General features: G+C 48.6%; 1 protein-coding gene across 1 annotated transcript in view; it reads left to right on the top strand.

Annotated features, from left to right (window-relative positions):
• The first annotated feature begins 1,171 nt into the window (after positions 1-1,171).
• The window catches only part of LOC146869516 (keratin, type I cytoskeletal 19-like), a 47,108-nt gene continuing 32,651 nt past the window's right edge, over positions 1,172-15,628 (top strand). Inside the window, exon 1 of the mRNA XM_085654125.1 lies at positions 1,172-1,587. Within this exon, the coding sequence (XP_085510251.1) occupies positions 1,210-1,587 (378 nt within the window). The 5' untranslated portion in view covers positions 1,172-1,209. The remainder of the gene's footprint in view (positions 1,588-15,628) is intronic.

Here is a 15,628-nt window from a genome sequence, read left to right as displayed (position 1 = left end):
CGACCCGAAGGTATTGGAGCGCTTTACATAGCACCGTATTTACATTACACATTAAGTGATTTGCCCAGAATCACAGGATGTGGACGCGACCTCGAGGCTCGAACCCTGGTTTCCTGCACCAGAGGCGGCAGCGCAGCCGACGGACCAAATCCTCTAGGTGCTAGTAAGTGTTCACAGATTAAGGCCCAGATGAATTTTTGTTAAACAAGCATAATTTTGCATATTTTTGATAATTTTAATGTAACGCTTATCATGAAAAATGACATTATTGTGCCACAACACGTCATTACGAGTCCTTTGCAGCAAGAATTTAACACAGACACATTGGAACAACATGTATGACCAGAACACAAGGAGCTGCTGTTTGCAACGCTGGTGTTTTTTTCTCTATTTATTTTTTAAAAACACATCGGTGCAACATGCCTCCTCGTGTCGAAAGTGGACACGCAGACCCGTTTCGCAATAAAATATACCTCTAAATGCCAGTTTTGGATTTTTGATCATTCCATTTATTTTAGAATCTTTTTCCTGCTATTTCACTTAATAACACAAATGCAAGTAACACAATTTTGCACACCCTGTTTTACCGGGAGATAGTATAAAGTGTATTGCTACACCACACACTGATGATTCACAGTTTGGAAGGGACGCTTTCTGCATGCTCTAAGCACGAATCAGTGTCCATTCACAAAACCGTTTGAGAATTACGCCTAAAGTGGCTTTAGTACATTCAAGAAAGGTTTTGAACGATCGCAAACCCGGAATGGGCGCATTTGCAACTTATACATGCTTAATAGGTCTGGCCCAAAGTTCCCTGCCAGGAAAACTGGCCAGGTCTGTTCTTTCCTAAATGTATTAATCAATAGAGCCATTCATGAACATTAACGAGAAGAGTAGTGATCCGTTCTGTTTCCTGGTAAACCTCTCCCGCACCGTGTTTGACCGGTGAGCTCCATCTCAAGGGGTCCAGACAGCTTACACTCCATTGCACCTGTATGTACCCTGCCTTGCAGGTGATAGGTCACTTTCAGTATGCTCCCTTATCACTTTTACCAGAAAAGATAATAAAGTGTGGAAATCATACTGGGTGGTGCTGGCTGTAACCCAGCCCTGCTTCTGATCTATAAAAAACACAGGGAGCAGTGGTTTCCGTGCATTGCCTTCTCCAGCCGGTCCACCACATCCCTGATCTAGAGTCCACTGCACACCATGGCGATGTCCAGCAGGGTAGTCATCAAAAGAAGAATCTCTTCAACCTCGGCCCAAACCGTTCGTCTGACCCCCAGTGTTTATGGGGGGGCCGGGGGCTACGGGACTCAAGTTTCTTCAAGGGTCGCCTATGCACCGCTGAAGTTCAGCGTCAATCAGTACAGCTCAGGTGACAACCTCTTGATGACGGGCAACGAGAAGATGACCATGCAGAACCTCAACGAACGCCTGGCCACCTACCTTGAGAAGGTGCGATCGCTGGAAAGTGCCAACTCCCAGCTGGAGATCAAAATCAAGAAGCACTACGGCAAGGTGTCCCCCGCCAGCGGACGCGACTTCAGCAAATACTACCAGACCATCCAGGACCTCCAAGGTCAGGTAAGGACGCGTGGCCATCAGTGTGGCAGGCTGCTTCATGGGCCAGGCAAGATGGGTCTAGCCACTGGCCATCAGCAGGTCCATTCCACAGAAACAGACCGCATTGTTTCTGCCTTTCTATAATTCACAGGAGATAGTCAAGGGGTGTAACTGACGTAGGTTTCTAAAATCCACCAGGGCCATTAAGAAATACTCGTATACTACTTGTACAATACATGAGCAAGAGTCTGTCAGTAAGAGTGGGCTAGAAGGAATTGTTCCACCATTTTAGAAAATGGGACATTTTAAATTCTTTTGTCATTCTGGTGCGATTATTTTGATCGCGCTAAGTATGCCTTAACGTAGGAATTTAATGTCTGTTAAATTCCTGACTAAGGCATACATAACATTGGAGGTGGATTCATGTGATACGACCACAGGGTTGTATCATCAGCATGTCGCCGTTTTACATGGAACATCACTGGAATATACATCGTCATGGCGCTAAGCGTTGTTAATACAACGCTAGCATGGCGAAATATTCCAGCGATAGAAAAAAATGCGGTATACAAGGTCGGTGATAATTATCGCTGCCTGTTGCAAATATGCCCCCTGGTAACGTGCTGCTGCACAGTGGAAGGCTCTTCGCAAAGGTTGACTAGCCAGTTTCCGTTACTTATTGCTGTATTTGCATGTCAAACTGGTTCAAATGATGTGAAACCTTTGCCCACATAGTGCTATACAAGTATAAAAACGACCAAAAAGAGATAGTAATATCACAAAATGTGTGCATTATGCCATATAATTATCATTTTCTTGCTACATAATTTCATCAATTCTGGTGCATATTTTGGACCTCTCCTGCCGCATAATTCCAGTGGACCAGCTCACAAATTACTGCATGCTGCATGAGTAAGAAGCAAAGTACCAGGTGCGGAATGATTGCGTACAAACTCTTCGTGGGGCATCAGGTGGCCATTTGGGAAGAACTCACCAACTGTCTCCACACCCTGTTGTGTCCACCCCCTTATCCGAGTCATTGATACTATCCCTCGTCTAGTAGGCAAACCACAGAGCGGGATATTCAGGTGTATGGAAAGGGCAGCTTTGCTAACTTATGAGCTTGTTTCCAATAGTGTAGCGCATTATGTAGGAGATAAGGAGGATCCCGCAGATTCTGCGCGCCCGGGCCTAACAGTGATTGAAGGGTTCCTTGTTTCAAAAAGTCAGGGGAATGCCCAATTTCAAACACATTTTTGCCTGCCAACTAATATGCCAACCACTGTAGTAGTCCGACTATACAATATTTTTTTAAATCAGATGCCCCCAGCCCACCTGCATTACTAGATAGTTGCAACTTAGCCAATGCCATCCTATGTCTGCCCGTCCCCCAAATTAAAGAAGACAACAGGGTATTAAGTGTTTTAAAAATCCAGGCCAGGAGTACAACCGAGAGATTCACAAAATGGTAAAGAAGTCTGGGCAACATAACCATTTTGGAGACAGCCAAGCGGCCCTCTGCTGTCAATGGTGACGTATTCCAGAAGGAAATCTGTGAACGTAGTGAATTTATTGTCCGCACCACATTACCATCCATGGTGTTCAAATTGGTTCTATATATGTGAATCCCCAAATATTTAAAGGTAAGAGGCTCTATTCAAAATTGCATCTGACCAAATTGTAAATAGGGAGAAGCATAGGTATAGAAAACAGCAGCTACTGCATGATTATTTTCATTTAGATTTGGAAATATAACAACATATCATCGGCGTAGAGTGATACAGAGAGGATCACACCCCGTAATGGAATACCGTAGGGGACCATAACCTGACGCAAATATTGTGCAAGAGGTTCGAGGGCTAATACAAATAGCAAGGGGGATAAGGGGCAGCCCTTGCGCGTTCCCCGATAAACAGTATGAGAGGGAGAGATGTTCAAACCCGTCTTAGCACGAGCAGTAGGGTTAGTGTAGAGCAGTTTGATCCAATTACAATAGGACTGGGGCAGGCCAAATTTGGATAATACAGCTAACATATAGAGCAAGCTCAGGGTGTCAAAAGCTTGTCGCACGTCTAACGATAAACAGCCAGCAAGTGGTGTAGTTTCTAACGCCGCATGTAGCAAGGCATGAAGCCGTCGAATATTTAGTGAGGTTCTGCGTTGGGGTATGAACCCGCATTGATCAGTACGGACCAAGCGGGGAAGTAACGGAAGAAGCTGTGAGGCAAAAACCTTACTGAGAATCTTGTATTCTGTGGTAAGAATCGAGAGAGGTCTATAGGACATAAGCTCGGTCGGATCCTTGTCTGGTTTCAAAAGGGACGCAACCAATGTCTCCCTGGTAGTGGGAGGTAGGGCACCAGCCTCGAAGGAGGAGGTATAAAGTTGCAATAATCTAGGAATCAGTTGCAAAAGTTGAATAAAACTCCATGGGGAGGCTGTCGGAGCCCGGCAATTTATTACGGGCTAATGCATTAATCGCCATACGAATCTCAGCAGTAGTAATCGGAGCCGCCAAGTCTTTGTCGGTTGATTCTGAAATAGAGGGAAGTTGGACCTCTGCCAGGAAGCATGCGGTAGCATCTGACATGTCTAAGAGGGGGATGTATGTCGCACACTTTTACAACGCATGCACTTACAATGCATTTTTTACATCGCAACATCCACTAAAATGCATTCCATTACATAGCATGACACTACAACGCATGTTTAAAAACTACCTTTACAACGCATTCCATTACATCGCATAATATTAAATTGCATTTAAGGTAAGTATTGGATAGTATAGGGGTAAAAATTACTATTCTAACTCCAGGGGGTGCAACAGTAGGGTAAGTGTTGGATTGCGTTGTAATGGTATGCGTTGTAAAGGTAGTATGCGATGTAATGGAATGCGTTGTAAAGGTAGTTTTTAAACATGCGTTGTAGTGTCATGCGATGTAATGGAATGCGTTGTAGTGGATGTTGCGTTGTAAAAATTTCGTTGTAAGTGTAGTGCGTTGTAATAGTTGCGTTGTAAAGGTTGTTCACCCTAAGAGGGGAGTGGTATATAAGTGTGCATAGTATTCCTGAAATGCAGTATTTATTTCAACCTGGGAAGTAACCAACACATTGTGAACATTATGTATCGCCAATATGGGAGTGGGAGTTGCAGAAGATTTAATCAACCGTGCTAACAACGTGCCTGCTCTGTCCGTCTCGGAATGTGTGCACAGTGTGTAGGCATTAAAGTCAATCAGTCTCAAGCATTCCAATAATTCAGCATATTTAATTCTAGCGGCCTGCAGAAGCTCTATGCCTTCATCGCTCCTCTGGGCAGCTATCTCCATAGCCTGTAATTCCCTTTCCAGGTCTGTTATATCCCTAATCGTGTCCCTCCGCAAACCCACCAAGGTTCCCATGGAAACCCCGCAAAGGCCTCCCACTCAAAGGACCTGGACGAGGCATTACCCTCATTATCTACAAAATAAGTAGAGACAGCTGTAGCCAAAGTGGTACGATAAACCTAGTCTTCTAATTGTATAGGTTGCATTCTCCAAGTCTGGATAGGAGCAGGGGAACAACCCCAGTAGTTCAGTAGTAATTCTATGGGATTATGATCTGATATGGTCTTGCCCAGATAATTACACTGCGCTACAGAAGAGGATAAATCAGGGGAACAAAGGAAATAATCCAAACGAGTATGTAACTTGTGTGGGTAAGAATGGAAGGAATATTCCTGCATATTAACATGTAGGGACCTCCACACATCCAATAAATTCCAGCCTTGTGCCCAGCTTGTCAAGGTAACAGCCTGCAAATGCGCTGTAGTATTAGATAAGGGAGGATGGGAGCGGTCAAGATATAGATCAAGTACCCCATTTAAATCCCTACCCAATAACCATGGGTAGTGTGACCAGTCTGAGAGTGCTCGAGAGACGTGTGTTAAAAATGCTTCCTGATTTGTATTCGGAGCATAAAGGGAACCCAACACCACCTGTCTACCATCCAATGCCCCAAGAAGAATGACAAACCGACCCTGGTCATCAATTTTACTCTCACTAAGGGAGAAGGGAATCCCCACCTGAATCCATATTGCAGTCCCTCAAGAAAAGGCAGAATATGCAGTCACATAAAATTGACCCCTTCAACGTTTTTGTAGTTTCGTAGTTTCGTAGGGTAACAGGTGAGTTTCCTGCAAATATACTATTTGGGCTTAATGGCGGTGTAACTGTGCAGCTATTTTGTGCCGTTTAGTGATAGTTCCCATACCCCGGACATTCCAAGAGATGAAAGTATAAGATTTGGCAGTAGACATCCACAGAAGATAATGATAAACCTCCCCGGTCGCCGCCCCCCACATACCCGTCCCCAAATCCCAGACCATGCGGCAAAATTACAAAAAATTCAACAACGTCCCAATACTGGGTCCAACGACCAAACTTCGTTCGACCAAACTGTGAAAACAAAATTAACATACTTCACCATCAACAGTTGCTAACGCCTGCGGGGGATGGTTGCTAACACTATTGGTATACAAACAATAGCAATGAGCAATATATGAGAAAGCCCAAAACGCGGGCCGGGCCAGGGAGCTTACTAAGCCATCCCTACCTGTCGTGCAAATATATACTAAGAACAATTTACATAGCAAGGAGAATAAGTACGCATGACTGTAACAATAGCATGTCGACCTGTACAAGTAACTTATAGCGAACAGGGAGCAAGGTCTGAAGCAATGTAACAAATAATACAGTTCATGCCAAAGGATCATAACTAAGTTGCGAGACCACTGAGGGGAACAGTGCCACGTTGCTGTCAGACTCCGAGTCCAAATTAGCATCAACGGACAGGCTGGTGCTAATGGATGTGCGAGAAGTACGGAAGGTAAAGGCAGAACGAAGGGCCCTCCATCACCTGTTGTCGAGGCGGAGGACCAGAACCCCAAATCTGGGTAAGAAGCCCACATTTATGCCTCCTGAGGGGGGGGGGCTGTGATTTAGGCTGCGAGGAATCCATTCACCTGGTAGGTTGGACATCGGGAAGGGTCCTGTCCGGCCAGTCCCAAGCATTGTCCAGAGTATCAAAAAATAACAAGCGCTGATTATATATAATTTTCAGTTTTGCTGGCACAGTTCCATAAAGGAAAACCGTTTATACTGTACTTCCAGAATATAATCGGGGAATATTGAGACCTTCACGTTATCAATCTGTAGCGGGCCATTATCCCTTGCCGCCTGTAACAAGTGATCTCGGTCTCTATAATTCAAAATCCTGGCCAATATTGGGCGTGGGTTGGTACCAGGTAGTGGCCTACGTGTAGCAACATGATGGGCACGCTCAACTGTGAAGTGTGCAGATAGCCCGACAGGGGCCACGGTAGTTTTCAGCCAGTTTTCTATGTACTCTGTTGGGTTAGAGCCCTCCGTTCCTTCTGGTAATCCAACAATTCTGAGATTATTGCGTCGTGCCCGACCTTCCGCATCATCGGCCCGGGCCTGAAGGGAATCAATCTGTTGGTGCATTTGACAGAGTTGTTCTTCATGGGCTTTCACTTGCGGTACCATGGTTTCTACAGTTTGCTCAGCAGATTTAACTTTATCGGCTTTTAATGAGTTGAGATCCACTGATATCAAGCCCAATCGCGCTTCTAGTGCAGAACTGGAATCACGGATTGCCCGCAAAATCATGTCCAGTTTATACTCAGAAGCATTAGTATCGACACTTCCTTCTGTGCGATGCGACCGGCTAGATGAGTGTCCTGAAACCGTAGAGAGCGGACCTGCCCTCCCCGACCTAGTGGTTGCTTTGGGCTTCCGTTTACCCATGGTAAGTGAGGAGGTGCAGTGGTGCAAGGAATACGTGGCAATGGGTGCAGCTATCGTAAAAGCACTGAGGGAACAAGCACCCACTGTCGAAGGACACAGTGACAAGAACTGGACACAGGCCAGGTAAGTAGGCGACTGCAGAGCGTAAGAGGCGTGGAGGGATAGTAGATTCTGCAGGATCAGAGATATTACACTTTTTAACAGTAGCGACCCCTGCACCATCCAATATCAAAGCACTGGTCTAGCCACGGCAACCAACAACAGGTATTGAGAAGTGTAGCAACGTACGCACTATGCAGGATCAAAGAGCTGGGGGATAGCCATAACCAGTATAAATGGACCACAGAGCTGACAGCGTCTCACTGAACCTCACCGCTCCACAGCCGCCAGGAGCACATCAGGCTGCCAGCCCCAGTCAAGTTAGCAGTCACGTATGTAGCACTATGGGGGGGGGGTAAAAGGAGACAAGTGGCGTTGATGATGGACGCTGCTCCCTCAGCCTCCAACGATTCGCCCAAGTGCACACGGGCACTGCAGAGGACCTGGTACCGATGTGCGGTATGACACGGTCTTCTCGGGGGAGAAGAAATCTCATGCACTGCAGTGGCACTGGCGCCCTTGTCCCCGCCGTGAATTTCTGCAATAAGGATGGAAAGGGCTATACGGGTGAATCTGGACAGTCTCCAGCTCGGCAGGACCCCACCAAATTAAAGCACAGCTGTGGAGTGGGTAGGCCCCCGGTCCGGGGATCAAAGTAGTCCCAACAGCCAGCCTCCTGATCACCAAACCCGGCCTCGCCAGTAGGGCAGCCCGAGGCCTCCGAAGCTCCGCCCCCAGACCAGGCCACAGGGAACAGAAGGAACTCGAGCAGCATCAACAATTTACTCCGCACAGCTAGCCACCACCGGGTTGTACAGGTGTACACTGGCACAACAGGGGACCTGTCACCGATGCGTGGCGCGATACGGTCCTCCCGGATGAAAAGGGGTCCCCCCGGGGAGTGGTGTACTGCTGCGCGCCACAACCGCACCGGTAATCTCACCGTGAGACTCGGCGGCAACTATGGGGAAGGCCACCCAGGAAATCCTGGACAGTTCACAGCCCAGACGGGCCCCGCTGGAGAGAAACACAGCAGCGGGGCGGGAAGGCCCCCGGTCCGGGGATCCACGTAGTCTCGACAGATCACGCAGCCCACCACGCCAGCCCGACCTGGCCACAAGTCGCATCAGCAATCGCCTCCGCCAGTGTGCCAGCTCATACGTTGACTCCGCGAGCCGGAGTGTCATTCCGTGGAAGCCGCTCAACGGTGAAGAGCGTCCCGCAGTGCAGACAGCTGAATGTTCAGGTAAGGAATGTCGGATAAGATACGGATAAGGTGCCCCCGCCTGGAGCTCGTCGCACAAGTGACCACCATCTTGGGCTGCTGACCACGCCCCCCGCTTGTATCCCCTCATAGAGGGGTTTGAGACTCCCAGCGTTCCACCGCCACACTATAACTACTAGTCTATATAACATCTTAGGCAACTCCACGTGTCATGTCATCTCCAGCACTCTGCAGGGCACGACAGACATATAACACATCCAAGATGTTTCCTAAGAGGACAGTGCTTCCAAAAGGATGGGCATGCGGGCACAGTGCCACACGCATGCCGGGCTTAAATGTGAAATTCCTGACTTTGTATAGGCCCTCAGGTCTCTGACACAGTCAAATATGCACATTTTCCAAATCCCATAGGTCATTGGGCTCCAAGGGAAATGGAAGATGATTCAAAGCTCGCGCACACTCCTTTAGGTGTGCATAACTGGCATGGAACCGCAACTCCATTATGTGGGACTCATCACCTCTCTGTTCTGGTTCTATGCACAAAACAGGAATACGCCAGTTCTCCTGGGTGCATAGGACATCTTGCAAGGATGGTAACTTTGCTGCCGCTCATAGAAATGCCGTATTCTGTAGATTTAAAAAAAAAAACTTTTCTATCATGTTTGCTACTATGATCTAAAGCTTATGGTATTTCAGTTGTTCAGATTAACTGCACATAGTTGGAACAGTTAGTAAAGACAGCTGGAGAAAAAATGTACAGGTACTATCTTCAGCTTGGTTTGCCTACAGTAGATTTTTTTTTCCAGGCAGTTTAGACTTTTGAACCGTATGGCCAAAGAATTTTGGTCCTTAATCTCCTCTTGTTATTCCAATGTGCAAACTTCAGCTGGTCCAATGGCCACAGTATGACTAGCCAGAGGGTGGATGGGCCACGTTTTTAGTATGTTGGGTTGTTGGTCCACAATACAGGACTGTGCAAAGGGTATTTTCGCCCACAAGTTTAAAAATTCGATGTTTCGTGACCCTTGCAAACTGTGCAAAGTTTTAATTTTATCTTTACCATCCCTCATGCCATGCTTTTCATGCCAATCAAGCCCAGATAACATGGAAATGCAGGTAGAATTGTTCTTGAATAGTTAAAACTGTGCAACACTTTTGTATCTAAAAAGACAATTTTCAAAAAGAACACTGAGGCATATCAGCAACAACCGGTGATAATTATCGCTAAGCGCACTTAGCGCTAGGATAATTATCGCCAGCTAGAGTGGATTTTTATCGCTGAGATAGCGTGCTATTTGCAACACTTATCTCAAAAGCGATAAAAATCCTAGCGCTAACTGCCAAACGTGTGATTATCGCTGGAAACCCAGAGATAATCCCACGAAGTTTGGCGATAGCTTGCTGATAGGGCCTCACATACTTAGCCATGATATCCACCTTCCATAGGATATCATGGCTAAGTCAGTTTCAAAGCAGGCGTACGAAAAGTAGCAATAACAGAGGTTATCGCTACTTTTCCTGTCGCTATGCTACTTTGTGTGAGGCTTGATAATAGGAGAAATGTCGCTTAGAGACATTTCTCCCGTTATCCTGGGGAGGAACGCCCACTTTGCATCTCATTAGAGATGCAAAGATGGGCGTTAAGGGAAATGGAAATAAGGCAAGATTTCATGCGATAGCGTGACCTCGCAGATAAGGCGATAAAATTATCGCCGCTTTTCGTCCGAAAATGGACGCAAAAGCAGCGATAATTTTTTAACGCCTGCTTGCTGATATGCCCCACTATTTTTCTGTATAAAGGGTAAGTTATTCAGAAGCATTCTTTAGTTAAATATTCTTAAAGGAATTACTGTCCCACGAAAAAAATCGTAGAAAAGTAATTATTTTCACGTAGATATGTAAAGTGAAAAGCTTGTGCAAATCTGTTAACGTGTGAAGTATTCCGTAAGTATTTGCGCATATTACAAAGAAACTGCTCCTTACACACCTCGACTACTAGAAACATAAGGCCTCTAAAATTCATTAGGGTATTCTCGTCAAATTACTACTATCAGTTGGGGTGCTGTCTGTTTATTTTGCTGTTTACAAAATAGGGCACAGAAAGAACTATTTAAATCGATTTCAATAATTTCTTCTCTCATTCATTCATTCATTCATTCGAGAGTCATATTTTTTATCCTATGCTGCTCCAATGTCATGGTTTAAAAAAATATTTTTTTAGGTCTGGCCTTGCGATAAGGCTTGTGTTTTTAAATGAATCCATAATAACAATACATACCTATATACCTAATTAAAAGGATTTTTGGTCAGCCTTCTTCATCCATTAGAGGAAACAAAGAGATGGTCATCAGAGCTGGAGACCCACCATTTGCAGATGAAAGAGGGAAACAAATACTAGAACAAACTGGGCACAAGAAAAACCCTTTGCAAACGGTCTAACATTTAACAACACATAAAAGGGTGATTTAGGGAAAATCAAGGCTCCCATCACCGAGTTCTGGAAGACACGAACATGTTTGCTGTAGGGATGCAGACAACTCACAGGGATGAAAAACACTCCAGGAGCAAACAGACCACTGAAGCACACACCCAGGGCACCAACAGAGTGCGAGCCAGTAAAAACCAGAGTCAGGGGTCAAGGTCTGAGCCAACCGAAGACAATGGCTCCAACTCAACAGCAGAAGACGGCACAGCTGAATGGTGAGCTCCCAAGTGACCCAATGACCCCGCCAAAGATTCACAAGAGATCCGAGGAAAAAAGACCCCAAGGAGCCACATTAATGACCAGTACAAGCAGCAGGATTGACACAAGTGCCCTAAAATCTAGGGAGGCGTGGACCGACCTCAAAGCAGATCGATGGTTGGAAGAACAGGAGCTGAAGGACGCTTTGTGGGGCCTTTGGCACGCTGCAGCTACCCAGCCTGCTGAAAGCAATACCCAGTGCAAAGCTGACACAGAGAAGGGTGTGGGGGGGAGGGGGGAGGGTCTAAAATGCAAAAAGGAGAGCCAGAGGCCCAAAAGACAGACTGCAAGAGGCGTTCTTAATGAGGGCCACACACCCCGGGAATTAGGAAGTGGATGAAATGGGGGCCACGGCCCTGGACAAAGGAAATACGCCAAAGGGGCTGCAGCAGGCATGGAGGTGATGGTGGCCAAACTCACCCTCAATGTGGTGTTGCGGTCTAGTCCGCGGCGCGCACTATGTGCGCCGTCACCGGACTTCCGGCGGCGGCCATCTTGGATTCGGCACTAGCGCGCCGATTCGAATAGAGATCGGAGCTCCGTACCGGCGCTCCTGCGGTGAATGTAATTTAAGGAATAAACCCCTACCACCTTACCACAACGCTTAGTGTCATCTGTGGGGGGCACCACAAGTAAGGAAAGGGGCAACATTACAATGGCGACGAGGAGGTGAAACGGCCCAGCGCTGCCTCCAGGGTGAGTGCCTCGTGGTGAGCACGCTGTCTACACCCACGGTCACCACCCCGAACCAGCAGGGGCGCGGCAGCATCACGGAGAGCGGAGGAGGGCGCGCATCAGGTCAGACGGGTCCCAACCGAGCCCGGTTCAGGACGGCAGCAGCCCGGCGGCGAGGAACGGCACCAGGGAGAGTCCACGTGGCTAGACACCTCCACGCACCGTGGCGGGGGTCACAGGAAGACACGTGAGAAGCGGCAAATCCGACCGAGACGACGACCCAGGCGAAGGGAGCCTCGACAGCACCCGGGGGTCGAGAAGTTCGAGCCCAAGACCGCGGCGAACGGAGGCAGGGAGTAAGATGAGTGCCAAGTCGACCGGATTGCCGAACCCAGTACCCTTCCTCACGAAGGCAGGGATTCCGGAGATGCCGTGGGAGGACTGGAAGCCGTATTTCTTGAACTACTTGTTCGCCTTAGAGGAGGAAGGCGGCGCAGAGTTCTCGAGCACGCGCAGGAAGAGGATACTCTTACACCATTTGGGCCCTGCAGGTCAGAGAGTATACGACGATCTGGTGAAGGTAGTGCGGCCCGCAGCAGACGATGATGTGTTTCAGCACGCGATCGATGATATGGATGCCCACTACCGCCCGACCGTATGTGTAGCTGTCGACAGGTACAACTTCTACCACAGAGCGCAACAGAAAGGGGAAACGATCGACCAGTATGTGGCGGCGTTACAGAAGCTGGCCCTAACGTGCAAATTCGGAGCCTTCCAGGAAGAGTTGATCAGGGACCAAATAGTAATGCATGCAGTGAACGCGTCCATTCAGGATAAGCTGTGGGCTAACGGAGACGAACCCCTTAAGACAGTGGTAGCCATGGTGAAGAAAGCAGAAATGTCCAAGAGATGTGCGGAGACGGCTAAGAAGGACCGACTCCCAGAACAAGCAGTGTGCAGGATAGAAGATCGGAAGAGCCGCGAGAGACAGACGGCGGCAGAACAGCACAACACGCGGCAGCACAGGAAGCCCATGACCCGGGGTGCGAAACAGCAGGCACAGGGACAAGGGAGCACCAACACGTGCTACAGATGCGGCAGTGATAGACATGCCGCCAACGACAAAGTGTGCCCAGCGTTCCGAGCTAAGTGTACGTACTATGGTCTGATGGGCCATTATGAAAGAGTATGCCGAAGGAAAACACCAAGGCAGCAAGTAAAGTAAGTGGCACAGGAGACGACCAAGGAGGAAGAGCAAGAAAGCCAGGAGGACGACGAAGAGATCCTGATGATAGAGGACCAGATTTTGGGGATCGACGGTGCGGTCGACAAGAAACCTAGTTGCGACATGACCATCGGGGGAGTAGGAGTCACAATGGTCGCAGACTCTGGTTCCCCCTACACGATCATAAGGAAGAAGATATGGGAGGAGGACTTCGCACCGGTTAACACACACCAACTGCGTCCCACGGACATCCATCCGGTGACATTCACTGGGGAACCCATACCCATGGTAGGGTATTGCCCCCTAACATTCGAGTTCAAGGGCAGAACGTGCGATGGGAAATTGTATGTGGCAGAAAAGGGGCCATCAGTATTAGGATGGAAGGATCAAGGAAAGCTGGGAATAAAGTTGAACCCGGGAGGACGCGTACAAGTGCTCATGATGGAAGAGGACCCCGGAGTAGGAGCAAGGCAGTGGAAGGAGGAGTTCCCCGAAGTCTTCAGAGACGACATAGGGAAGTTAACCAAATTCACGCACAAAATAAACCTGAAAGAAGGAGCCCGACCGGTGTCCCACAAGGTGCGAAACATCCCGTTCCGCACCAGGGAGGCAGTACAAGAGGAACTGCAGAGGTTAGAGGACAACGGGATCATCGAAGCCATCGACAATGCGGAATGGTTGGCCCCCTTAGTCGTGGCGCAGAAGCCGAACGGGAAGGTGAGATTGTGTGGGGACCTCAGGGAACTCAATAAGAACATTGTGGTGGACAAGTTCCCCCTTCCCCGCATCAATGAGATGCTAGCCAAGACCAAGGGCGCCAGGTGGTTCTCCACTGTAGACTTGACGTCTGCGTATCACCAGATCGCACTCCACAAATCGTGCAACCATCTCACATCATTCATAACACCGTTCGGGTGCTACAAATTCTTACGGATGCCGTTCGGGCTTGCCTCGGCGGCGGCGGTCTTCCAAAAATTGATGTACCGCCTGTTCAACAAGATGGAGGGAATCCAGTTCTTCCAGGACGACATCTTGGTGATGGGTGCCTCCAAGGAAGAGCACGACCGGAGGCTAGCAGACGTCCTGGCAGTACTTGAGCAGAATGGGCTTACAGCCCAGTGGGACAAGTGCAAGTTTGGACTGGAAAATGTCACGTACCTGGGGCATGAAATCAGCCAGGAGGGCATAAAACCCAAGGCATCCAACGTGGTGGCCATCAGGGATGCACCCACGCCCGCAAGCAAGGAGGAGGTACGGACATTCTTAGGGATGGCTGAATTCTACAGCAAGTTCGTATCCCACTTTGCGTCAAAGACATACCACCTGAGGTCGATCCTGAAGGACAAAACGGCGTTTGCATGGAAGGTGGAACAACAGCTGGAGTTCGAGGGGATGAAAAGAGAAATATGCGAAGCTGTACCCATTCAAGGGTTCGACCCAGCAGCTCCCACGACCCTGACCACAGACGCGAGCGACCGAGGCCTAGGGGCGGTGCTAACTCAAAGGTCTGCACAAGGAATGACAGCCACAATCAGCTTCGCGTCCCGCACGTTGGCTGACAATGAACGCAAATTCAGCGTGATTGAAAAAGAAATGCTGGCCGTCGTGTGGGCGGTGGAGAGGTTCCGACAGTTCCTGTGGGGAGGAAGGTTCCTCTTACGAACAGACCACAAGCCCCTGGTAAAAGTTCTCACGTCCAACGGCCATAAGCACGCAACACCAAGAATCGCCAAGATGACGCTGCGACTCCTCGACTACGTGTACGACGTGGAGTACATCCCAGGCACCAGGAACCGCGTGGCGGACTACCTGAGCAGGGCAGCTGCAAAGGAATCTGCAGAGGCGCAAGACGCAGAAAATTGGGCAGAGTACGCAGTGGCGTTCATGGGCGATCACTAAAAAGCCATCAGCAAGCAGGAATGGGAAGAAGAGTACGGGTCAGACGAGAAGGTGAAGGCAGTCAAAACATATGTGACGCAGGGGTGGCCGGAGAAGAGGTTACTCGGAGAAGAACTCAAACAGTACTGGGAGGTCAGGGAAGAACTGTCGCTGGGGAACGACCCATGTTTCCTGTTCCGGGGCAACAAGGTAGTACCCCCGATGGCGCTGAGACCTAGAGTGGTGGCCATTGCCCACGAAGGGCATTTGGGAATCGTGAAAACGAAGGGAAGAGTAAAAGAGGACTATTGGTGGCCAGGGTTGGACCTCGCAGTGGAAAGACATGTCAGAACGTGTGAGCAGTGCAGCAATGCAGACAAGACGCAAAGAGTGCTACGTCCACCGCTGGG

This window comes from Triturus cristatus, chromosome 1_1 (assembly GCF_964204655.1).
Source record: "Triturus cristatus chromosome 1_1, aTriCri1.1, whole genome shotgun sequence".
In the NCBI taxonomy this organism is placed as follows: Eukaryota; Metazoa; Chordata; class Amphibia; order Caudata; family Salamandridae; genus Triturus; species Triturus cristatus.
The sequence above is the reverse complement of the archived record's forward strand: the minus strand, read 5'-3'. Positions and strand labels throughout refer to the sequence as shown.